The following is a 26,514-nucleotide window of genomic DNA, read 5'->3' on the forward strand; positions in this document are numbered from 1 at the left end:
CCCCCATCCCTGGGAGCAGGGGCAGACCCCAGGCAGAGGTGTGGCTGTGGCTGCGTGTTCACAGCTTGACTTCTGAGGTTTAAAGGGCTGTTCAGATGAAAGCATCTAGGAAACAAAAATTTACATGGGAGGATTATGAAGATGGATATAACTAATGAAACTTGTCACATTATTTAATGCCTTCTCTGTCTCTACAGTCTAAAAATGATTCTTTAATATGAACAAACGATACACTTGTCGAAAGTTACAGATGACACAGAAAAGGACATACATTTACAGTAGATCACTGGAATTTAAGACAAGAAACACTGCAACAGATGATGTACAGAAGTGGCATATTCATGTGTCCTGACCACATGGGGGATCTGCCTGCAAACTCATATTCATCCATGCCTCAGTTTTGAATGACTTTTTATGGAGACAGGGTCTTGCTCTGTCGCCCAGGCTGGAACACAGTGTGTAATCTCAGCTCACTGAAGCCTCAGCCTCCTAGGCTCAGGTGGTCTTCCCACCTCAGCCTCCTCAGCAGCTGGGTTTGCAGGTGTGTGCCTCTGTGCCTGGCTAATTTTTGCATATTTTGTAGAGATGGGATTTTGCTGTGTTGCCCAGGCTGGTCTTAAACTCCTGAGTTCAAGCTATCTGCCCGCCTTGGCCTCCCAAAGTGCTGTGATGACAGGCATGTGCCACCATGCCTGGCCTCAGTGATGTGCCTTACAATTAACGTAGGTCTCTGTGGCAGATGGGGCAATAGCACAGATACGTAAAATCTACAAGTAATCCTTAATTTGACTCTGCTCCCATCGAATACTTTTCTAGAGGTTGCTCACAGGAGCAGAAGATAGTAACTTTGAATTTCACTGTGGATGTTTTCTCTGCCTTCGTTGTAAGTAGGGGTGCTAATTAGGAAGAAGTGGCTTTAGAAGATGGCGTTAATTTGCACACTCAGTCTTGGGATGGTCAACTTTCAAGGTTTGAGATGGTAGGATTTACAAGTAAATAAGAGAAGTCAGAATCCAGTGACTCTCGGGCTATTGGTTTTTACCTCTACCTTATGAAAATGTATTTCGTATATGTTCTTGGGTGTCATTGGCTATGTGTTGGATGTAAAATAGTTAGCTTTGTTCTTTACAAAGACAAATTTGGAAGTTATCAGATAAACTTTTAAGCTTTTAAACTATAGGAATGACCCCTCCTAGATGGAAGGAATGTTTTGCTTTTCTGTTTGCCCTTTGTTTTTGTTTTTGAAGTCAGTGGGAAGGCAATGCCCGTATCTTTTCTTTTCTTTTTGAGACAGAGTTTCGCTCTTGTTGCCCAGGCTGGAATGGCATGATCTTGGCTCACCGCAACCTCCGCCTCCTGGGATTACAGGCACACACCACCACACCTGGCTAATTTTGTATTTTTAGTAGAGACGGGGTTTCTCCATATTGGTCAGGCTGGTCTGGAACTCCCAGCCTCAGGTGATCCGCCTGCCTTGGCCTCCCAGTGTGCTGGGATTACAGGCGTGAGCCACCGTGCTCGGCCTTGTATCTTTCTAGATTGCAACTTTCCTTGATTGGCGAACAGTAAGACGGCTGCAGCAACCACAGTTACTGTGGACATTCTGAGGAAGACGTCTTTGTCTTTGTCTTTCTGCTTCTGTCACTTAAAACCATATGTGTTCTCAAGGCATTTAGTTGACTGTAACTGGCCTTTTAATTGGATAGAAGAAAGCTTGGTGATGGGGAAGTACAGAATGTCTTCAGGATGCCCTCCTCATATGAGAATTTCCTGAAAGGCTGGGGCCAGCAGAGCGCTGCAGCCCATGGCAGGGAGCCCTGTAGAATTTGCTGGAAATGCCCTTTTAGCTGGTTTTGTGCTGCAGGTTGCCTGAGACCCCTGTGTCCTCAAGTAGAACGTGCTCTATAGAGATTACTCATAACCTGCCCTCAGCAGGTCCTGGGAAGTGTAGGGTGCATGGGCCTGAGAAAAATTTAAGACCATTAGGATAGCAAGCCCATGTCTGTGGGGTCAGGCAGGTGGCGTGAAGGGAGGAGCTGGACGGAAGGGTGTGGGTGCTGGGTCCTCTCAGGACAGCCCCTGCCCAGCTCTGAGCCAGCTTTACCTGAGGGGATATAGACCTGGTGTGGCCACATCCTAAATGTGTTAAGAGCAGTGGGGAATCTGGGTTTTTGCTAATACCTTCAGACCTTTAGATTTTAAAATTCAGAATTTAGACTTAAAATTCAGAATTTTATCAGATGCTGTGTAAGCCAATCCAAACACTCGCGAGGAAGCTGGGACCTGGAGACTTAGGGTTGCTTTCATGGAAGGCTCCCTGGAATTTAGGACATGGCTGGCACGTGCCTCTCAGAACAGCAATTTTCCCAGCAAACTTTTTCACAGCCTTGTTCTCTCTCTCTCTTTTTTTAATTGAGTCACTTTTAAGAATAAGTTGCTATTATTTGTTGGTTGGCCTGTGTGGAGTGTCTTATGAAGGGGGATCCAGAGAATAGAACTAAGCCTCTTAATGTCTGTTTAGTTTGATTCTGTCAACAACTTCATGAGGTGAGTAGAGCCTGTGCTGCCTTAGTGTTGGGGAAATAATCCTCAGAAGGTTCTCTCTGGCTGAAAAATACAGCGGGATTTTCTCTTTTAAATAAGAGTCTTTTCCTTCTGTTGCTTATTGCATGACACATCGTCCCGGAAAAGTGGGCACGTGGTGGTGGTGCGTTGGAGAATCAGTACTTGGTTGTTCTCTGTTCCATAATTGAATTTGAGAGGCTTTTTTTTTTTTTTCCAGGTGAAGGGAAAATCTTAAGTTATAATACATTTCACAAACTTTTGGAAATTTTGCTAGAGAAGAACTGATTAATAGTTATCTCCAGATAATTTCTGGAAAGGTAGTTGGGGAATGAATGCAAGTCATTTATGTAGCAAAGAATTTGTTCTTTGTTTTCTGCATAAATGGACTGCTTTGTTGTGGTCTTTTGGTGTGTCCCTCTGTGCTGCCCTAGTTTTAAAGTCTAGTGTGTAGTGTGGGTGCGTGGTATCAGGCGCTCTCAGCTCTCTTTTTCTGTGTGCATGCCCTTTGCAGACATCGGGCTGGGGAGTGACTCCGTGTGTGCCCGGCCCTCGTCTCACCGCATAAAGTCTTTTGACTCCCTTGGATCACAGTCTTTGCACACTCGGACTTCAAAACTGTTCCAGGGCCAGTATCGGAGTTTGGTAAGTTTGAGAGATTTTGTTACTTAAATATGTTTGGGAAGGATATGAGTGTGTATGGATATATCTGGAAAGATACATAAGCCTCCATTAATGGTGTTAAACAGGGCGAAGTTAGCTGGACTTTGCCTCTGCTGCTCCCGTAATCGGGTTTGACATTTGCTCATTACCAGATTATCCAGATATTATGCCTAATGAGTGCTTTTGAGAAACGCGTTTGTTTTTAGGTTGTATTGTAAGACTCATGGCTCGCTATCTGGAGTGATGCGTGCTTTAAAATACATCCCTTGTCACTTGCATGGCATTATCAGCTATGCACATGTACAGAAATATGAGAATAAGAAATATATATATGTAGAAATACTCAGCTCTGTAAAGAAGAGATGGTTAAAACTAAAGAATCTGACTTTTTTTTTTCTCTTCATGAAAGCATGGCTTAGTGTGCTTTACTAAGGCAGGATTTAGTTTACAGAGGAGGGAATCCCTTAAAATGGCTGATTGGGATGCAGAGAAAGAAACTTAGATGATTGAACAGTTGTTGTGGAGAGTGAAAAAATACTCTTTTATAAATGCTCAGGATACAGACCGTGAGGAAGACCCACGGAATGTAATAGTGAAGCTGAAAATGAGAAATTCAAGCCCTTAAAGCAGGGCTGCCTGGAGAGTGTTGGGGCAGAGCCAGGGCTGCTACTCCGTAGTCCTGCACCCTTCTCTGAGCTGCAGGCTGGCGTGCAGTGACTGATTGGCTGCTGGGGATACCACTGCTTTCTCGCGACGTCTTAGTACATTACTTTGTTGGAAACATAGTGATCATGTAAAGTGAGTCTAGAGAGAACCCTATTCTAGAGTCACTAAGGGTCCATGGATTTTCCTCTGCCTTAACATGGGAATATTGCTAAGTAAGCTGGTGGCCGTCCTCAAGAAATAAAAATTAATTTAGATAGAGTCGTGTTTTGTAGAGGGAAGTAAATTAGAGTGGTTTATGAAGCGTGTGTTAAAAATGGAAAGATACGCAAGGAATGTGATTTTTATGTTTCTGAATTTTTTGACCTCAAGCTCGCCATCATTGCTGTGTCTCCTCTTACAGGACCCCTGAGGGGTCTGACTGCTCCCGGCGCGGTGGGCGGTGGGCTGCGTGGCCTGAGTGCTGCAGTCCTCACAGCGGCCCCGCGAGGCCTGGCTGTTGCTGTTTCCTGCTTTGCAGGAGTCTGCACTGGAGGAATTCTGTGGACTACCATTGGGAGCATTAGAATTCCACGTTAAGGAGAACTAAACAAACCACTCTAAACACACTTGAAATTAGCCTGTAAAACACCTGAGGAAAACGTAAGCGATAGCAGCACGCCTTGGGTAAAGCCGTGATTTGCTGTCTCACCCGTTCATCTAATTTTTTTTCTTTTTGAGTAGAGGACTGGATTACAAATGTATAATTTTAAGTAAAATAAAGTTAAATGTAGTGTTGGTAATCTTACTGAGATCCTAATAAGTACAGGATTAATTTTTCATTAGCTGCAGAAATTTCGTTATGCTAGCAACAAGACTCGCGCTCTCTGACCTGTGTGAAGTCTTTTTGGGGCTGATTGATGTTTTGATTGGGTGCTAGTGAGCTGCCTGCTCTTTGGTGGAATGTACGAAGACCTCTCTCAGCCATGCTAGGTAAGAATGAGTGTTTCTTTACCCTTAGGTTTTTCTGTGTGTAGTTTATCAATAGCACTTTGAGGTAGTTTCCTTGGATTAAAAATTAAAAACTTATCTTGAAACAAGAATGGCCAAACATTCCTTTGAAGCTGGGCGGTGGATGCATGGAGGGCTACCTGTCACTCTCTCCTTTTGTGTGCATTTGAATATTTCCATGATAGAAAGTGAAGCTAAAAGGCAACTTGCAGTTTCTTGAACATCAGTTTTGAGATCATATTAAACCTCAGCTTTGAGATTGCGTAAGATGCTTCCATGCCCCAGACGAGGATCTGTGTTCTGAGGGGCTGGTGCTGTTTACGCCCCTTTGCTCTTGTGTTGCTCCTTCATTACCTGCCTCCCTTTCAGTGTAAGAATGTGTCCTCCAGCCACCACTGCAGTTGCTGGTTGTTTTTATAAGCTTGTTTTTCATCTGTGAAACCGTCAGCCCCCTGCCCCAGGACAGGTTTCCTGCCTCGGGATATAGGCAGGCTTGAACAGTTTGATGTTGTGTTTACTGCTTTGCACTGCAGTGGAGGTTTTCTCTTGTCTGTGGTGCTTCTCCACCATACCAAGGAAAGAACACTCGGGAGAGTTCTTACCCACTTCCAGAGGCTGAGCTACATCGAGCTCTGTATCCAGTTCGGCTCTGTGATGGGCCTCGGTGTTAGGCGCCAGCTGTAGGTTGAGGTATGGTTTTCCTCAGAGATAAGGCATGAGTTCATACTTCACTCTTAAGAACTTTGATCGACACCGCTGGAGTTCCTGGTGTCTCTGCTGTGCTTTTTAGTCTTCAGCTGCTGGCTGCTGATGGGTACAGCCCTGAGTGCTGAATGCTGTTCTCAGAGCTTGGGGATGGCGTTTGTGAGGTGATTGTCCCCATCATCCTTCGTTTCTGGGAGGGGTGACTTGATTTCTTAAAGTGCTTCTTCTGCTTCTGGAAACCAGGGACCTGGACGTCTGGCACAGTCCTGATGGTGGCAGGTAGCCTTGGCTTTGGACCGGTCACTGAGTGTATTTCCAAGACATGCAAGAAATTATATCGAAATGTGTTGTACACATTGTTAAATATTTGTCAATTCGAAGGCTTCTTTTTTTAAGTCATGTTAACACATCTGGAAGTATGTGTATCTTATAGTTGATGGTATGCCATAATTTAATTGACAGTATTTGGTGGAATATAAAGGCATTGTCTAATTTTTGGCATCTTACATTGGTTGACATATTATGAGGAAACTGAAGCTTAGAGAAGATATTTACACAGGATCACGGCACTCAGAAATAGTCAAGTTGGTGTGAAAATTGTCTCAGTCCTTTGACAAACATTTCTCCTTCTGTGCAGGAAATTACAGGTGCTCTTAGAGAGTGGAGGAGAGGGTAGAGTTGGTGTGAAGCAGCACTCCAGAGTGTCCTGGTTTTGGATTGTTAGGATCATTTCAGAACATGGGATACAATAAAGTAAACAGCTGATTAGATGCAAGATACTGATGGGTGGTGCTTTGGCTCTAGGCATCAGAGAGAGGCCGTTAAGGAGCATGGTGGGCATAGATGACCGTACCCAGCCAGGTCACGTGTGCCTGGATGGGGTCTCTGTTCCCTTTGGGTTAGGGCGGTGGGGGAGCTGTCTTCACTTCTCTCCAGTTACTTTTCCTGACATGTAACATCCCTAGAAAAACAGTTCATGTGTTGTGTGCATGCAGCGTCGTGTATTGCATGATGAAATTTTATACGTGGAATGTTCCTGTGTAAGCAGCTCCCAGATGAGGAGGCAGAGCGTGACCAGCCTCCAACCCCTCGATGGGGCTCGCGTTCCCCAAGGTATCTGCTGTCCTGATGTCTAATGGTAAAGAGGAGTTTTATCCATTTTTGTATTTTTTAGCAATGGGATTCTGTGGCATGTCTTTTTTTTTTTTTTTTTTTCCTTTTACAACTGGCTTGTTTTTCTCAACTGAATGATTTAGACTCCCTTAAGTGTCATGTTGAGTCCAGACAGGTGACAAGCTACAGTTTCAGGAGAGCTTTTTCAAAAAGGGGGGGAAAACCCCACAATGATAAAATAGTGATGAAATACATCTCTTCCAGCTTCCTGTAACACTATTGACACTGAACAGAGCCCTCACTCCGTGAGCCGTGATTTTAGGCTGAACTTGGTAGTATAGAGTGTGTAGTTGGAATATAGCCTTTTCTAGGACATCCTTTCCCAGCCTGTCCCATGCATCTTGCGCCCTGATGGAGCACTTGTTGGCATGTTCTAAGCAATCTGTCTGGAGAGTAATAGGCAGAAAGAGGATTACAGAGCCCACGTGTCCTTCAGCGTAATGATTGCTGAAGGATGGAGGTATGTTGTATTGGGACGTTTCACCTGGATACCTGGATCTGAAACGGCTGCCTGCCCCCCGTACCTTTCCTTGGATTCGCCCCTCTCTTAGACGCCACCCTTCCTTTCTGGGGTGTTGCTTTGCTGAAGTAATGTCAGTAGAGGTGCCTCCCTCATCCCTGCCTTGAGTGTAGAGCGTGCCTGCATTGGCACACTCATGACTGTCATCCGTGCCTTGAGTGTAGAGCGTGCCTGCATTTGCACACTCATGACTGTCATCCGTGCCTTGAGTGTAGAGCGTGTCTGCCTTTGCACACTCATGTCCGTGCCTTGAGTGTAGAGCGTGCCTGCATTTGCACACTCATGACTGTCGTCCATGCCTTGAGTGTAGAGCGTGCCTGCATTTGCACACTCATGACTGAGGTGGAACGCCGCTGCCTCTTGATCATACCTCATCTCCCCTCTGCTTCCATTCAGGCCCGCGCTGGCCTCAGCCGTGGTGCTGGCTGGAGCCTCAGGGCTGGCCAAGGGTGACCCTGGGCACCTGACCTAGGGAGGGGCCTGCTGCACCTGTGTTGCTTTGCTCACCACAGTTGTGTTGTGGCGTTGGAGCTCATCACCAGGCTGCATGCACTGTGAGCCTGTTTTCCACAAGGCCAGCGTGCCCAGGTGACGTTGGATTACTCACAGGAGAGTGTGGTGGCGATCACAGCAGACAGCTGGTGAGTGGAGATGGTGGTTTGCAAAAAGAGAACTTTACATAGCACAGTGAGCTCAGGTCACGTTTCACCACACAAGAGCAAGCAGCACGTGACAGTTTCTGGATGGGAGCTTCACTTGCAGTGGCAAACTTGACCCTGCCCCTTGTTGGTCACAGGGCCCAGAGAGCTTTGTGTCTGCGCTGGTGATTGTTCGCTGGCGCTTTTGTTGCCAAACAGTGAAGAGAGACTTCTTGATTAAATATGAAAAATGCATTAAATATTTCACTTACAAATTTGAATTATTAAATATATATTTATAATTAATACTTAATCTGTAAACACATTTAAATAGATAAGTATTAAATATTTTTGGAATATTACAGCTACTCCTTACTGAGGAGCTGTTGTGACCTCTTTGATGCTTTACCTTTTACAAATGTTTTTTTCTGTGATTTATACATGCACTTAGTTTAAAGTCAAGTAATTCTCTGAAACCTGCTATTAGGAAAAAACACAGTAGATTTGGCCACTTTTAATTTTTTTCCACTGGTTCTTTCTTCGTTCATTTTTATGGTACATAGTACATACGTATTTATGGGGTACACGAGCTGTCTTGATACAGGCATACAAGGTGTAATAATCGTATCAGTAACTGGGGACGTCCGTCCCCTCTAGCAGCCGTGACTTCTGAGTGCTGGTTCTTAAGAAGTGCTTTCTGATGTGGGTAGTTGTTAGTTTGGAGTCCTGTGGGGCTGAGGGGGGGCGACCTTGCTGGACGGTTCTGTTTGGCTCTCTTGCTCCTCCGTTGGTGCTTTGTAGGTATTTGCCTGTGTGTCTCTAAATAAAGTGCCCCCCTTTTTTTCTTAATTTGAAGTGATACCAATGTGGATTCCCACAGAGAAAGAGGGGCTGGTGCTGTTTTCCTCCCCTGGCCCCCTTTCCTGCATAAATACCTAGGCCGGTCGTCCCCGTGGCTGAGTTCCACCATGCTTTCACTGAGATCCGTGTTCAGGGTAACATGACGAGGCGAATGCTATTCAGAGCAGAGCCACATTGTATGCTATGGCTGTTCTTACCCATAGCGTTTTGTTTCGGAGAATTGGTAATTCTCATTTCTTTAGTTTTCTGTGTACTTTTTGCAGGTTGCAGATCTAGTCCTTTGCGTATTTCTAAGGGTCTCTTTGACATTCAAATACGTTATTTTTTTGTCTTCTCTTCCTGATTAACACTCTTGGAGCCTGTGCCGTACTTTAAACTCCCTTGGTTGTGAGCCAGGCTGGCCGCACAGCTGCTGCCTCTGAGCCGCCTTCCGTTGTCACCTGGGACACTCGCCCTGACTGTGTAGCTCTCCTCTACCTCTTTCTCTTCAGTTTTTTTGTTGGTTAATCCCCCTGTTTTGGAGAAGCACCTTTTTAACTCCTTGAGAAAGGGGTGCATGGGAAGTAAATTTTTGAGATATTGTATATCCGCAGATGTCTGTTTTATTAATTAGTTTTTTGTCTTTAGTTTTCATAAGTTTAATTATGGTATGAGTTGGTTTGAATTTCTTTAAGTTTATACTATTTGGGGTTCACATAGATTCCTGGATTGGTATATTTATGTCTTTTGCCAAATTTGGGATATTCTGAGCCATATTTCTTACCCTGCTTTTCAGCTCTGCCCTCTTAGACTCAGCTTCTGAGACTGATCCCAGTCTTTGAAGTTCTGTTATTTCCCACAAGTACCTGGGAGTGAGTGTTGCTGGTTGGGGGGCTGATGATGGGCCTGCTAGTGGTAGAGCGGGGGCTGAATGTTAAGAAGTGTGGGTGGTCTCAGGCCTTCCCTATGGCTGGGTGGAGGGCAGGGAGAAGCCGGTGTGGGCAGATGGAATCGCCTGCTGCCACCTGGTGGGGATAGAGGCCTGGACTCTCTGCTGATGTCACTGGTGCTCCCTGGAGCTCTGGACACTTTGTGCAGTTCGTGGGGACACTGTGTTGCAGGTGGGCTGGGCTCGCCTACTGTCAGTGGTAGGGAAGTGGAGTGGGCCAGGGCTGAGGTCTGCCAGGCAGCCCTTTCCTTGCTCCTGTGCCAGCACGAGCAGGCTTCTCCTGGGGTTGTCAGGCTGTGCCCTTTGATAGTTCTGCGTCTCCAGCCTCTCCGGAGCTCTGTCCAGGGCGGATGGAAATCAAAGAGGCCCCAGCCCCTCTACCTTCCTCTTTCTACCTTTCAGAAATCTGAAAATATGTACAGTTTTTGAGAAAAATGCAAATTAAAATATGAGGTACTATTTCTTCTTGTCAGTTTGGCAAAAAATAGGAATATTTGGCAATATTGAGTGTTGGTGGAAGTTTGAAATAACTTTTAGATACTGTTGGTGGAGATGTTGCTTGGTGTAGTTTGTAGAAACCTTTTGGAGGACAATTTAAAAAAATGTATTAAAAAGTTAACTGTAATAAATACGTCTTCTGACCAGAATTTAATATATAGGCTTGTTTACAGGTATATTCAAAGGTAGACATACAGATATTTTTAATGCAGCCTTGTCTACACAAGGAAAGCACTGTCTATGGTATATGGAAATATACTGGAAATAAATAATCTGAAAATCCACTAATGGAGAGTGGGTTCCATAATGAATGCTGTAGTCATATAGCATAACATGAAGTGTTAGGTAAGCACCAGTAAGTACTGCCAGAGAAATGACCATGTTGTCTTAACTTTTGCGACTTGTGGAGAAGTATGTGTAGTGTGACTCTGTCTCCACGTACATGGATGTGTCTGATGATGTAGGCGTCACAGTGGCAGACCAGGACCTTTGAATGCTGTGAAGAGGGTGTTCTCTGGGGGCTGGAGTGGTGCTAGTGGTGGTCATGGTGCACTGGAAGGGAGGAAACTGAAATTTCTCTAAATGTTGTTTTGCCGTTGGGCAGTTACGCTACCTTTGTACTAGTAAAGTATGATCTGTTTTGTAATGAAGTAGACTGTTCTTGGTATAATTTTTCTCCCACTCTTCCCCTTTTAGGACATGACCGATAATAGCAACAATCAACTGGTAGTAAGAGCAAAGTTTAACTTCCAGCAGACCAATGAGGACGAGCTTTCCTTCTCAAAAGGAGACGTCATCCATGTCACCCGTGTGGAAGAGGGAGGCTGGTGGGAGGGCACACTCAACGGCCGGACCGGCTGGTTCCCCAGCAACTACGTGCGCGAGGTCAAGGCCAGCGGTAAGTGGCCGAGCCTGTCCTGTGTGTGGCTTTTCTTTGCCATGAGCAGAAAGAAGTAAATGTACTTGACATAGCGTTTACTCTCCAGCTGGACCTGTGCAAATGACCTGGTCTTAGGATACGGTTTTTTGTTAGATGTAATGGATTTTCACCTCAGCCCCACACTGGGGCCCTGGCATCAAGGGCTCTGTAGTTACCAGGCAGCATTTCCTTTCGTCCTGGCATTTTTCAGATGTGAAGAGAAACATCTCAGATCTTTAATCGTTGCAGTTTTACGGTGATAGAATTGATCCTCTTTTTTTGGGGGGGGGGGCGGGGGCGGGGGGCTAGTGTCAGGACTTGGAGTTGGTGATCCGCAGGCTGGACTTAATTTTTGTGGCTATGGGTGCTTTTGGCAGTGGCGTGCAGTGAGGTAATTTCTGTCATTTTCTTCGTACTCGTGATAGTATTTTACAAATGCATTGCTTCCTTATGTTTTGTAGCTGTTCACATTGTTTCACCGGCTTTCCGATTTTGAGGCTTGTGTTCTTATGAAAGAATAGTGATCCTTGGCACGTGGCTGTGGCTGCTGGGCTGTCGTGCCTGTTGTGGAAGCATGTGGGTGGGTGGGCAGAGGTGGGGGGTGGGATTCGTCAAGGGGGCATCATGTATGTAACTTGCATCCTGCCCTGTGGTTGAAAAACACCGTTGTATACTACCGTTCCTCTGATTCTGCTGGGGAAAGAGTGACTTAGAGAGAATAGCTGATACACAGGGAGGTGTGGAAAGAACGTGATGTAAATTTATAGCTCTGCTCTAGGGCTTGGGTGACTGAGCCTCAGAGCCACAGGTGTTTCAGATGGAAAATGAGGATGATCATTCTCCCTTGTGCGGTCTTGTGGGGTTGAATTGTTAAGGTTTGTACTATGTATGGAGTCTGGCAGAGTAGGAGCTAAGGGAATGTTAATGGCTGCTATTGTTTTTCTAAGGTAGCAAGAAAAAAAGATTTACAAATGAGAATATGACAATTTTGATGTAAAAATATTTTTTCAGTGACCTCAGAAAACAAGTAAACTTCTCTGGTAGAATTTCTAGGAACACATGCCTATTCTTTTTCTATTGTATGTATACATACACATATATATAAAGCAGTTTGCCATTTTTAAATGTACTGTTCAGTGGCACTAAGTACATTCACATTTTTATAACCATCACCACTGTTTATCTCCAGAACTTTTTTCTTCTCAAACTGAATTCTCTTCCCATTAAACAGTCCCCTTTCCCCTCCCCAGACCCTGCCCTCTACCATTCTGCTTTCTGTCTCTGAATTTGATTACCGTTGGTGCCTCATGTAAGTGCAATCATTTTGTCTTTTGACTGGCTTATTTCACTCAGCATAGAGTGCTCAAGGGTTTTCCATGCTGTAGCATATGGCAGAGTTACCTTCCTTTTTAAGGCTGATTATTTCATTGTATGTATGTACAACATTATGTGTTGATGGGAACTTGGGTTACCTTCACCTCTTGGCTATTGTGAATAATGCTGCTAAGAGCATGGTTGTGTAAGTATTTGAGTCCTTGCTTGTCAGTTGTTTTCTGTTTTCTGTATATACCCAGAAATGGAATTGCTGGGTCAGATGCTAGTTCTGTGATTAAGTCTTGAGGAACTGCCACGTGGTTTTCTCCAGTGGCTGTGCCACATCACGTTCCCACCAGCAGTGCACAGGGCTTCTGCTGCTTCTGTGTTCTCACCAACTTGTTTTGTGTGTGTGTGTGTGTGTGTTTTTTTTTTAACTAATAGCCATGCTGTTGAAAGTGAAGTTGCTACTGTTTTTGGTAGTTGTTAATAATAATTTAAAAGGCAGTATTTTTTATTGTAATAAGTCGACTTGGGCAGAATGTTTTTCTGGCTGCTTGTTATGTTCCAGTTAATGTATAAAGTACTTCCCATTTGCAACTCGGTTCTCCCCATAACCCTTGAAGACAAGTATTCCTGGGCTATTAGGAAGCGGGTAGGTTACAAGTACATGACATCCTTTAAAAAAATCTGTCCATGTGTAGAGCCCACTGAGAGCGTGGCACTGGCACCATTCTGAGGGGTGGAAATGGCAACTTGACAGACATCGCTGTTAGGAAATGCAGTGTTGTCTGTGACTCGGTTGGATGGCGCTGGCCTGCATGAGCCTGCCTGGAGACCTAGGGTAGGGCGGGCCCAGTCCGTGCTGTGAGCCCATCTCCTAGCCCGGCCCTGCCAGTTGGAGAGATCTTTCTTCTGGGGACCAATGAGAGCAGCCCTGGGCCAAGAGGCCTGAGATGGCGCCAGTGGACTTTCCAGGAGGACACTTGAGCCAGGGCAGAGGAAGGAGGACCTCGTTGCTCACCTTTGCCAAGGAGAGTTGAGGTTACAGAGCTGCTGAGTGGACGCACCTTTGGAGTAGGGACAGATGCTTGTTCCAGCTGGTCTTTCTTTAATTCTTAAGTGAACTCCTCCTCAAGTGTGAATCCTGGACTGACTGAAGCACAGTGAGAGTGCAGGTGAGTGGGATTTCACTTCTCATGTATTTTTCCTTGTGAATTTTTTAGAAGTAACCCAGCGTAAGGAGATTACACTGAAAAGAATGCGGTTTGTGGATCTCAAAATCCTCTCCAGTGGGACGTGGTTTTCAGACACATTTGAATGTTGTCAGTGTCATCTGCCGTGGGAATTTGTCTTGCAGTGTGCTGTTACCTCTGATAGCCCACGGGAAGGCATCGTGAGCTCCCTCTTTGGAGTGGATTGTGGGTCCTGGAGCTGGCAGCAGCAGAGGACGCTCTCCAAGGACCAGCAGGGCGTGTTTAGAAACACGGCTCTTGTGAGGAACGGTGCTCTCACTTTGTTCTACCCGAAGCCCCCACTCATGTCTTATGTGTGTCTGAGTGTGTGTGCGTGCCCGGTTTAAACGTGTGTGCGTGTACATGGTGTGTTGCCATCAAGGAGCTCTTTGCAGGGGCCACACTGAATCCATAGGTGTATTAGGGTTCTTCAGAGGGACAGAACTAATAGGGGATATATATATCTCTCTCTCTCAAGGGGAGTTTGTTATATATATTATATATATAAACATGCGTATATAATAAACATGTATATATATATTATATATAGGAGTTTAACTTACATGATCACAAGGTCCCACAATAGGGGAATGTATAAATACGTACGTGTGTATATATATGTATATATGTATACTATATGTATATACACACATATGTATGTATGTATACTATATGTACACATACACATACACGCATGTATATATGTATACTATACACATACACACGTTTCTGTGTATACTATATATACGCATGTATCTGTATACTATATATACACATATGTATACTATATGTACATATGTATCTATGCATACTATATGTATATACACACGCATATGTATGTATACTATATGTATATACACACATGTATATATGTATACTAAATGTATACACACACATATGTATGTATATTATATATGTATACGAGGTCCCACAATAGGTCATCTGCAGGCTGAGGAGCAAGGAGAGCCAGTCCGAGTCTCAAAACTGAAGAAGTTGGAGGCCGACGTTTGAGGGCAGGAAGCATCCAGCACAGGAGAAAGATGTGGGCTGGGAGGGTGGGTCAGTCTCACCTTTTCACATTTTTCTGCCTGCTTTATATTTACTGGAAGCTGATTAGGTGGTGCCTACCAGCTTAAGGGTGGGTCTGCCTTCCCCAGCCCACTGACTCAAATGTGAATCTCCTCTGGCAACACCCTTGCAGACACATCCAGGATCAATACTTTGTGTCCTTCAATCCGATCAAGTTGGCACTCAGTATTAACCATTACAATAGGTTTTGTGCCAAACTGAGACCTGAGTAACTTTGGAGAATTTCCCCTTTTTTCCTGTTTATTTTTTTAAATTCAAGAAATACCATTTTTGAGCATATCAGTGATTAATAAGCTAAACTTTATCTGATGGTTGAACCAAGGGAATAACCTTCTGTCCCTGTTGTTCTCTGGTTACCTGAGCATATTGTATGGAAAGTCCTACTAGTTTTATTTTAGCTTATTTATTTTTAATTTTATTTTACTATTTCATTTTGAGATGGAGTTCCACTCTTGTTGCCCAGGCTGGTGTGCAGTGGCTCTCACTGCAACCTTTGCCTCCTGGGTTCAGGCGATTCTGCCTCAGCCTCCCGAGTAGCTGGGATTACAGGCATGCACCACCATGCCTGGCTAACTTTTGTAGTTTTAGTAGAGACGAGGTTTTACCATGTTGGCCAGGCTGGTCTCCAACTTCTGACCTCAAGTGATCCGCCCGCCTCAGCTTCCCAAAGTGCTGGGATTACAGGCGTGAGCCACCATGCCCAGCCTAGTCTGATTCTAAACGGGGGCATTTGAGGCAAGTGTGAAACCACATTTTTTACCATGTCACTCTAGAGCAGTTAAGAATAAAATTCTAGGATCACAATTACATTTCAGTATAGCAGACTTCCCTCTCATCTCTGGCTTTGCTTACTGTGGTTACAATTACCTGTGGTCAACCCTGGTTTGAAATAGGTGAGAACAATACAGTAAGATACCTTGAAAGAGAGACCACATTCACATAACTTTAGTTATAGTATATTGTTATAATTGTTCTGTTTCATTATTAATTGTTGTTAATCTGTTATATTATTGTACCTAATTTCCAGATGAAACACACATAGGTATGTATAGATAGGAAAACATAGTATATATAGGGTTGGTATATATACAGAGGTATAGCCGCAGTTTCAGACATCCAGTGGGCAGTCTTGGAGGTGCCCCCGTGGATAAGGGCGGCGGCTGTATTGCATGTTTTCCAGTAGTTGATGAGGCTTTCTGATTTTGGAATTAGGTTTCCTTTTTTGAAGAGTGTGTTTAATGTATTTTGATTTATAGTTAATTAGTGCTTGATTTTTCTGAAAACAAAATTGTGCCAGGTTCCAAACTTAGAGACTTCTCTGACCATCATGTTAGGATCATTTCTTTATTCATGAAAACACTGACTTCCTTTAAATTGAGGGTTTCTCTTCTGCATTATATTTTAATTCTGTGTACAAATATTTTTACTGAGTAAACAGGAACTGAAGTTTTTCTCTAAATGACATTTTATTAGGCTGTTTATCTCCAGGTAAATTGACCAGATGGTCTAGTTCATCTCTCCTGCTTCCTGGGGAAGTGTAAATAGCCGTTGGTGGTTTGCCCTCTTGTGGTCGGAGATGGAATTGTTCTTATCAAGATTCGCCGTTGTTTGTGCTTTTAACCCGTGGTGTAGGATTTCTTGTTTGAATAGTCCCTCTTTGGAGACAGATATTTTCCAGGATTCTGTAATAAGGATCTTTCTAATGCTTGTATCAAAAGCATCGTATATTATTCCTGAATATGTACAGTCTTATGGAAGGTAAATAATTGCTACTTAGCATTTATTTTCTGTGCACGTTTTTTGGTTAGGTAAAGCCCATGGATTTCTACAGCATTTTTTTTTTTTTTTTTTTTTTTGAGATGGAGTCTTGCTCTGTTGCCCAGGCTGGAATGCAGTGGCATGATCTCAGCTCACTGCAACCTCCTCCTCCTGCGTTCAAGCGCTTTTCCTGCCCCAGCCTCCCGAGTAGCTGGGATTACAGGTGCCCGCCACCACACCCGCCTAATTTTTGTATTTTTAGTAGAGACGGGGTTTCACCATGTCGGCCAGGCTGGCCTTGAACACCTGACCTTGTCATCTGCCCGCCTCAGCCTCCCCAAGTGCTGGGATTATAGGCATGAACCACCGCACCCAGCCTCTACAGCATTTTTTACAGGCTGATATGTATTTGTGTTTTTCACCCACCTACCCTCACTCTTACTCTCTTGCTTCAGAATTTCCTAAATTCAAGGGAGAAGGTAAGGAGAGAGGCAGCGAGGTCCATTCTGGAAGTGAGTGGTGATGGTGGTTGCTGTGATTAAATAGAAGTGGAGACGTTCAGCCGCATGTGGCCACCGTGGCCTGGCGCACACGTTTAGCAGCTGTGAGAACACACCTCGTGCTCTGTGTGCCTCCAAGACCAGTTTTCTGTGTGTACATGTGGACTCAGGCTTTTTTAGATGATTATTTCTAATGTGCTGACTTCAGTAATTCTCCTGTTTCTGGACAGCTTATTATCTGTTGTGCAGTAAAGACATTTCTTTTAAATGCTGTTTTGGGGGCTGGTTAGCTTGAGATGATGACTAACAATCTGTGTTTGGCAGTGATGTGAGAACTTAAATAGGGCTGTCATTTGCTGATCCAGAGATCTTTAACGACTGTTCACATTGCCACTTTTTAAGTTGGTCACTTTTTAATATTTTTGACATAAAGCAACATAACATGCAGCTGAATTTTGGATGTTGTTATTTAGCTGTGGAGGAACAGTGTTTGAGGTGAGTATAATCTGTGCAGGGAAAAGGACAGAAGTACCACAGAACCTTGCTTTCCTTCATGCCACTGGGTGTGAGCTTGTGCCATAGTCCTTCCTCCTCTCCAGTGAGGACTGGGTTTGGACGGGACACATGAGGCTGCATTACAGGATGGCCCTCTCAGCACTATTGTTTCTCTAGTTTTTAAACAAGAGAGAAGAACATGAATTAGAAGACATGGGCCCCCCGAGGCAGGTGTAGGGAGCATATTACAGCATTATGTACAAAGGGGTGTTGGAATAGATGGTTTGGAAATGTTTCTGGCGTGTGGCAGTGAATATTCTCCTAGATTGGTGTACCAAGCATGTCCTCACTCACATGTGGCTGTCTCCCTTCATCGGTGATGATTACACATCTTCCATTTCAGGGACACATCCCATAGATCAACTGACTTAGAGTAATTTGGGGTCAGGTTGTTAGTCTTCCAGTATTAGAGCTTCTCTTTTTTAAAAAAGTTTTATTTGCATTTATGGTTAAGTAATTGTATTACTTACATGCCACACGCTTGTAGCGTGTGATAGCCAGTGGATGGAAGAGCTTATGTGGGGAAGAGCAGAGGCCTCCCGCTCCCGCAGGCCTGATCCAGGGAGAGCGGTTACTCACCTGCTCTCCTCCTCTACGTGGCCGCCTCACAACTCTTCACAGTAAGCAGAGACTTCTCTGCTTTGATTTATAGGGTGTATCTCACTTTTATTGCACTTTGCTTGTTTTTTTTTTTTTCTCTCACAAATGGAAGGCTTGTGGCAACCCTGTATTGGGCAGCACTGTTGGTGCCATTTTTCCAGCACCCCGTGCGCACTTCTTGTCCCTTGCTGCATTTGGGCAAGTCTTGCACGATTTCACGCCTTTTCGTTATTGTATCCATTATGATGATCTGTGATCAGTGATCTTTGGTGTTACAGTTGTAATTGTTTTGGGATACCATGAACCATGCCCATATAACATGGCGGACTTAATCAATAAATGTTGTGTGTGTTCTGACTGCCCTACTGACGGGGAATTCCCCATCTTTTTCTTTTCTTAGGCCACTCATTCCCTGAGACACAAAAATACTGAAATTAAACCAATTTGTAACCATACTATGACCTCTTAAGTGTTCAAGTGAAAGGAAGAGTTGCATGTCTCTCAACTTTAAATAAAAAGCTAGAAATGATTAACCATAGTGAGCAAGGCAACGTATGAAGCTGAGACAGGCTGAAAGCTAGGCCTGTTGCACCAGTCAGTCAAGTTGTGAATACAAAGAAAAAGCTCTTGAAGGAAATTACAAGTGCTACTCCAATGAACACATGAATGATAAGCAATGAAACCAGCTTATTGGTGATATGGAGAAAGTCTGAGTGGTCTGGATAGAAGATCAAACCAGCCACAACATTTCCTTAAGGCAAAGCTTAATCTCTTCAATTCTGTGAAGACTGAGAGGTGAGAAAGCCGCAGAAGGAGAGTTTGAAGCTAATGGAGGTTGGTGCATGAGGTTGAAGGAAAGAAGCCGTCTCCAGAACACGAAAGTGCAGGGTGAAGCAGCACGTGCTGACAGAGACGCTGCAGCAAGTCATCCAGAAGGTCTAGCTGAGGTCATCGGTGAAGGTGGCCACACTAACAGGCTGACTCTCTGGTCTGGGGCGAATGTAGCTGGTGACTGAGTTGAAGCCAATTCTCATTTACCATTCTGAAAATCCAGTGCCCTTAGGAATTATGCTCAACCCACTCTGCCTCTCTGCGCTGTGAGTTAGAACAGCAAAGCCTGGATGATGGCACGTCTGCTTGTATCATGCGTTGCTGAATATTTTAAGCCCATTGTAGAGACCTCCCACTCAGAAAAGAAAGATTCCTCTGAGCATGTTACTGCTCAATGACAGTGTACCTAATCACCCAAGAGCTCTGAGGGAGACGTACAAAGAAATTAATGTTGTTTTCATGCTGCCGACACAGCATCCATTCTGCAGCTCATGGGTCAAGGATTAATTCAGATTTTCGAGTCTTAGCATTTAAGGAATACATTTTGTAAGGCCATAAATAGTGATTCCTCTAATGGATCTAGGCAAAGTAATTTGAAAACCTTCTGGAAAGGATTTATCCCTTTATATACTGTTAAGAATGTTTGTGATTTATGGGAGGACGTTAAAATACCATCATTAACAGGAGTTTGGAAAACGTTGATTCTAACCCTCATGGATGACCTAGGGCTTCAGGACTTCAGTGGAAGAAGGAACTTACCTATGTGGTGGGAACAGCAAGAGAACTAGAATTGGAAGTGGAGCCTGGAGATGTGACTGAACTGCTGCACTCTCATGAGAAAACTTGAATGGATGAAGAGTTGCTCCTTATGGCTGAGCAAAGAAAGTGGTTTCTTGAAATAGAATCTACCCTTGCTGAAGTGCTGTGAACATTGTTGAAATAACAAAAGATTTAGACTGTTGCATAAAGTTAGTTGATAAAGTAATAGCAGGGTCTGAGAGGATTGACTCTTAATTTTGTAAGAAGTTGTATGTTTGTAAAATGCTGTCAAACAGCATCTCACGCTCCAGAGAAATCTTTCGTGAAGAATCGGTTGATACGGCACACTTCATTGTTGTCTTGTTTCAAGAAGTGTCCATAGCCACCGCAGCCTTCCACAGCCACGGATCCATCAGCAGCCATCCATGTCGAGGCAAGACCCTCTCCAAGCAAAGAGATTACAGCTTGCTGAAGGCTCAGATGATTGTTAGCATTTTTAAATAAACATTTATTTTCTAACTAAGGAATGTACTTTTTTTACATAGTGCAATTGCAAACTTAATAGACTACAGCATAGTGTAAACATAGTGTTTGTATGCAGTAGGAAACAAATTTATGTGACTCACTGTATTGCCGTGGTCTGAAACCAAGCCCTCAGCAACTTCAGGGTCTGCCTGTGTACCCCATTTGACTTACCTTCTTCCTCCTACTTTCTTCTACTTTTGTTCTTTGTGATTAATTTGTTCTTCTGTTGGTGTGCTAAATGAGATGCTTTAGTCTTATTTGTATTTTGGTGACATTTGGCAGATACCTCCTGATGCCCCATTTTGTTCCGTGAAGATTCACCTTGACCCTTTTCTTTATCCTCCCACATTCTGCCTTTACTCAGCTATATCTTTCTGTTGCATTGTCATGGTTGTTCACAGTTACCCCAGTTGCACTTGGCTCTAAAGCCGCAACCAGCATCTGTTCCACAAATACTTACGTTGGTGACCACTGTTGTGGAAACAGAGACACAGCAGTGGGAAAACCAAGAGTGTCTTCCCAGAAGTTACGAAGTGCACCTGAGGTGTCCTGCTCAGCACGTGAGGTAGGGGTGAAGGTCTGTGCTCTCTGCTCTCCACTGGCATCCGAAAAAGAGGAGGGGGCTCTTATAGAATGAAAGAGACTCAGAGGCACAACAGCCAGTTGTGCTGTGCAGACTTTGTTTGGTTCTTGACTCAAATAAGCTGACTTCAGAAAGCCATTGTTTTGACAGACAGGAAGATCTGAATATAGACTAGCCATTAGATAGTATTAAAAAATTATTAATGTCGTCAGGTGTGATAATGGTCTGAGGTTAGGGTTTTGAGTTTAAAGAAGAAAACCTCCCTTTACTAACACTGAAGTTTTGGTAGGTGGAGATGACCCCATCTCTGAGACTTGCTGATGGTGCTTCTAGCAGAGAACGAGGCGGGAGCGGATGAGGCAGGCTCAGTGCTGAGGACTGCTAACGTTAAGAGTGTACATGGTTATTCTCTGTATGTTTATGTATGTTTTTAAGTTTCTGTCTTAAAGTTTGGGAAAAAGTAATGGCACAATTATAACATTTTCAGACAAAGATCGACAGTATTAGCAGATTATCCCTTGAACAACTAGGAGGACGTCACCTGACAGGAGGGCGCGTGTGGTTCAGGAAACCGGCAGGCAGACACTGCTGAGCACAGGCAGACGCACACAGGCAGTGACTCCGTGAACTCTGAGTGCGTGAGTAACAGCCAACAGACCACGCACAGCGCCCCAGCGCCGAAGGTCGGAAGAGGACGTGGGAATTCTGAGTTTTCGGGGCCATGTCTGCTCTGGTGGTTGAAGCCAACGGTGATGATTATCTCTGGACTTTGCTGGGTCAGCGACACATCACAAATGAAAGCATAACCACCGAAACAGAGGGAAGCGGCTGGGTGGCTTTCAGTCAAGTGGGAGAGGCAAGTGAGGACTCACAGAAGTGTGTTCTCAAAAGAGGCAGAATTCCCAGCCCCGTGATGGTGGAGCTGCCTCAGGGTGGGGGAGGGCACCGCACCTGGCTCTCCGGACCTGGCCCTCGCCCAGTTGTGCAGCGTTCCCGTGTGTCTTGGTGGACTCTGGTTTTGCTCGGGGCTGGCTGTACTTCCTCAGCCCAAGGAATCCAGAGCTCTTCAGTTCTGGAAAGGATCTTCTCAAGGACTACTTCCTGCTCACTCCCTGATTTTTCTCCTGATTATCTTACTAGATGTCTTACTTTGCCCCCAGTTTTAATCTCCTTTGCGTATTTGTTTGTTTCACTGTGCTGTGTTGTAGTCTGTTCCTCTGCTTGTCAGTTCATTAATTCCCTCCTCATGGTGATACTAACCTGTTTGTGGAGATTTCCATTTTAGTGACCGTATTTATTTCTAGAGATTTTGCTGCCACTTCAGATGTTTTAAATCCTCATAGTGCCTTTTTTATTCCTTGGGTTTGGTCCCAGTTGCGTCTCTCTCCTGTCATTTTAAACAACAGATGACATTAGGTCTTGATTTTCCTGTTATTTCTACTCTGGGGAACCTGGTCCCTTTATATGCCCCATCTGCTCACACCCTCCTGGCAGCTCAGTACCTTCTGTGGCTGATACTGTTTAATGGTGGGTTCATTCCTGATGGTGGGTTCCTGTGTACACTGGGTGGTAGAAATATGTCTACAGAGAGGAATAACATTTGCTTCTTAGGGGTTCCCAGAGACTTGTTTGTCCCAGGCGGGTCCTGGTAGTCCTGCAGGAGGAGAGCGTAGGTTGGAGTGGTCCTGCTCAGCAGGTGCGGGCTCAGGTTTTGGTTTCCTCTAGGCTGTGCTCCCATCTCTGAGCAGCCTGCGCACTTCCTTGCTGTTTCTCTAGACCAGTGCACAGACGCTTCCAGACATCTTTGCATCGGCTCTGCGGGTTACTGTGGGATCCAGTTTTATTTGCCTGGGTTGGAGCAGGTCTGTTTTCTTCCTGCATTGGGTGTAGCCCCAGCTGCTTGGGGCCTGGAGGCAGATCTGTCTCCCCTCCCCGAGTGAGAGGTTTCCTCTTTGCTTTTGGCACGTCGTCCCCTCCTTTTCTTTTACGCGTCTATATTTAAATTTTCTTGTTTTCAGCATTTTTCGAGTATATTGTAAGACAGGGAAGACTTGCTGCCCTAGTCAGCCCCTGGAAAGGTAGCACTAAGCTGCATTCTCTTGGTTTCCCACACCTCAAAACCAGTGAATTTTATTAATTTTCAGCTACCAGATGGGCCAAAAATGCTGCTTTTCTTAGGAGAGTAGGGCGGTTGAGTATTTTCTAATCTATTTCCTGGCTGTGTGCTTTTCTATCTGTTATGAATGGCCGTAATTTAGCCTCTCTTAATTTCAATGCTGTTTTTGGTAGAAACTACTAGCAGGCTTCCTAGGCTGCCCGGGAGTTACCTGTGCCCCTGCTGCCCCCTGCCCCTCCTGTTGATGGCACGTTTCCTCTGGCGTGACCATCCCAGGAACCTGGACAGTGGTGGGGCGAGCAAAGAGCCTTGCATTGGAAGTCAGGAGTGGCCTGGCTAGGGTCTGGCAGCCAGGGGCTTCCTGTCTCCCCTGCAGGGTCTCCTGACAGACCCACCTTGGGCGTTTGTGGAAATTATGCTTCCTAATTGGAAGCAGGGGCACGTTGTGGGTGGCACACCTTAGCGGTACCCTCTTGTTGAAAACTAACCACAGGGTGTTTTGGGGAACTTGATCTTGAGACCTCCCATTCAGCAGCCAGCAGAATTGGGAGCTCTTTTTTTCTAAGGGAGAAAAGGCAACCTGCGTGGACTTAATCTGATTTGTCTGGGTTTCTTCTGCCTGTTTTTTTATTTTTATGTAATGTTAGTAACCTGAAACTTTTTCTTTGGAAAACTTTTTTTCTTATAGTTCTTACAGTAAATTAATTGAATTTTATTAACTGTGGTGTTGAGTTGTGAGGTATGTCTAAAGTTTAAAATAACAGAGCTGGCAAAATCATTACTTTTAATATGATTTAAAGCAGATTCAGGGTCACCGTTACCGGCATGCATGCTGACGTGTGGCTTATGATCGCAGGGGCTGTGATTTAGGTGTGGATGGTCTCCCCTGTAATGGTATTTTCTGTCCTTCCTCCAAATTGCAGATTTCAAAGATGAAAAGGGGTTGTTTTTTCTCAAATGAAAACATTTCGTAGTTTTTTCTTCTACAATTAAATTCTTAGCTGTAGAAAAGAGATTGAGTAGGAAAGTGTGCTAGCAAGAATAGATTGGTTTTCCTCCTAGTGGCTCTTACAGTGTAGAAGGGATTTGTTTCCCTGAAGTTTTGTTTTCCATCCTATGGGCAGAGAGAATTCTTGCAACTTGGAGCAGCACCTTGTCTTGTTGTTTTCGACCACCTGGAAACACTTAACAGTGAAGCGTTGAGGGAAGATTTAGGAACTTCCGTGAGGCATCGAAGGAAGATTGAGGTAAACGGCTCCTCAGGAGGAGGAGCCAAGGTTAAGGAGCATGAGGTTGGTTTGGGACATTCTGGGTTTCTCTTGCTAGAAAATGGTGCAGCTCCTGAGGAGGCAGTTGACGTTAGGGACCTGCAGCCTTAGTGTTTGGGGTTGAAGGCACTGTTTTGGGATATACTACCTCAGACCCCGGGACACATGGGAGGAGAGGAGAGCAGAAGGGACGGACTATAGACAGGTGCTGCTCACACCAGAGGAGAGGGGTGTGTTCCCACCCAGTGAGGGGGTTCACACGGCAGGATTCTTGCAGTGGAGATGAGCTTTGAGGGAGAACTGGTAGGAACTAAGTCCCCTAGAAAATGCTCATCAGACTTCCTTGGGGGAAGAATGTGGGAAAAAACCTCTCCCTTTCCTTTGTCCCCACTAGCCCCAATTTGATACACCGCCCCTGTAGCCCTGGAAAACCAGTGGTAAACAGAATCCGTAGAACGAATGTTAGATGCACAGAATGTAGAATCAGTGTTAGACCTATCTGCCCACCCCATAGAACTGTTGGTAGATCTGCCCCATGGAACTGTGGTAACCAGACACACACACACAGACACACACACACACACACACACACACAGAGAACCAGTGATAGACCCACCCCATAGAATTGTGATAGACACACACTGTCCATCTCATCATTAATAGAAACACACACATGCCCATAAAACCATTGAGAGACAGAGGAACCCACCCCATAGAACCAATGATGGACACCATGCACTGTCTGTAGAACTCATGGTAAAGACACAGACACTGTCCGTAGAACTGATAATAGACACACACAGCCCCATAGAACTGTGGAGAGACAGACCCACCCACACACCAGCAGTAGACACACCCACACTGTCCGTAGAACCGGTGATAGAGACCCTTCCTGTAGAACCGTCGACAGACAGACCCACCCCGGAGAGCTGACAGCGAGCATAGACACACCCACACTGTCCATAGAACCGGTGATAGAGACCCTTCCTGAAGAACCGTCGGTAGACAGACCCACCCCGGAGAGCTGACGACAGGCAGGCACGGTGCCAGGTTTTGTTTGGCGGGTGTTATGCAGAGTAAATATGTGTTGAGTGGATGTGGGGCGAAAGCGATGCTGTTTTAAAACATCGGAATCCTTGCTGAAATCAGGACTGCTTTAATGGTTTCGCCTGGTGTGGAAGTGAAGATGGTGTGGGTTTTTCTTGTTTTTGCCCCTGCTTGAGATGACTTTTCTTTCTCCTCCTTGTCTTCTGTGAGCGATGGTTATTTCAGGCTCTGAGCCAGATCCTGCTTCTTTAGAGAGACTTCCATTCTGAGGGATCGGAATCCCTAAGTTTTAGCGCTGAAGTTTTAATATTGTTACGTGTCTGCCAAAATGCCTTTTATTTGGGTGTCTGGGTGATGCTTTATATTTATCACACTATGGAATTGTCCTTGCAGCTAAACTGCTTTGGTTTTGGTTGCCACTCGTAGAGCAGTCTCTTAGACGCCTTCGGCTTGAAACTGGGAGAACAGGGTGGGGATGGGGTGCGGTGATTGGCCTTGGTGAGCCGAGCCTGAGGGACTGGGTTTCTGGGGCACTGAGAGTCACTGTGGACGGCCTTTTCCTCGGCTTGCCGTTTGGCTTGTTAATTTGGTGAGGCTGCTGGATGAGTATCCTTGGCCTCTGTGAGGGGCTGGAACTTTTGTCATCTTTAGTACTGATCAGTAAAACTATGCTATGTTTTGATTTCAGAGAAGCCTGTGTCTCCCAAATCAGGAACGCTGAAGAGCCCTCCCAAAGGATTTGATACGACCGCCATAAACAAAAGCTATTACAATGTGGTGAGTAATTGCAGAACGTTTTTATAACTAACTGGTTTTTTGGCTGTCTCTAAAACTCAGCAATGTAGAGTGTAGGTGAAGTACCTAGAATAGGAAGAAGGAAATAAAGTTCATTTATCTGCCACACAAATGTAACCACCATTAAGGTTTTGGTCTGTTTCCTTCTAATCTCTGTATTTTTGTAATTGTATGTTTTTGTTTTAATATCGTGTATATGGAAGTGTCCCTTGTCCCATAACATAGTAATGTGGCTGTTTCCCCATGCCATAGCCAGTCTTCAAAAATGATATTTTAAAAGATGTATAATGTGATTTGAAAATTCTATATGCATTGAGTGCCATTCTGTTTGTATTCAGAGCAGACTGTAAGTACTTTAGACATAGGGCTTCTAATTTATTTTTTCTCTTTTTTTTTTTTTTTTTTTTTTTTTTTTTTTT

At 44.6% G+C, this 26,514-nt stretch overlaps 1 protein-coding gene across 18 annotated transcripts in view; it reads left to right on the forward strand.

The window, feature by feature from the left end:
• The window catches only part of ARHGEF7 (Rho guanine nucleotide exchange factor 7), a 179,901-nt gene that overhangs the window by 81,611 nt on the left and 71,776 nt on the right, over positions 1-26,514 (forward strand). For 13 of the 18 annotated variants that reach the window (XM_025364120.1, XM_025364121.1, XM_025364126.1 and 10 more), the window contains 3 exons: positions 3,077-3,207; positions 10,898-11,099; positions 25,989-26,077. In XM_025364120.1, coding sequence (XP_025219905.1) covers positions 3,077-3,207; positions 10,898-11,099; positions 25,989-26,077 — 422 coding nt within the window. The remainder of the gene's footprint in view (positions 1-3,076; positions 3,208-10,897; positions 11,100-25,988; positions 26,078-26,514) is intronic. The other 5 variants (XM_025364124.1, XM_025364138.1, XM_025364133.1 and 2 more) reach the window with 1 other exon arrangement.

The sequence above is a fragment of the Theropithecus gelada genome, chromosome 17, assembly GCF_003255815.1.
Source record: "Theropithecus gelada isolate Dixy chromosome 17, Tgel_1.0, whole genome shotgun sequence".
Classification (NCBI taxonomy): Eukaryota; Metazoa; Chordata; class Mammalia; order Primates; family Cercopithecidae; genus Theropithecus; species Theropithecus gelada.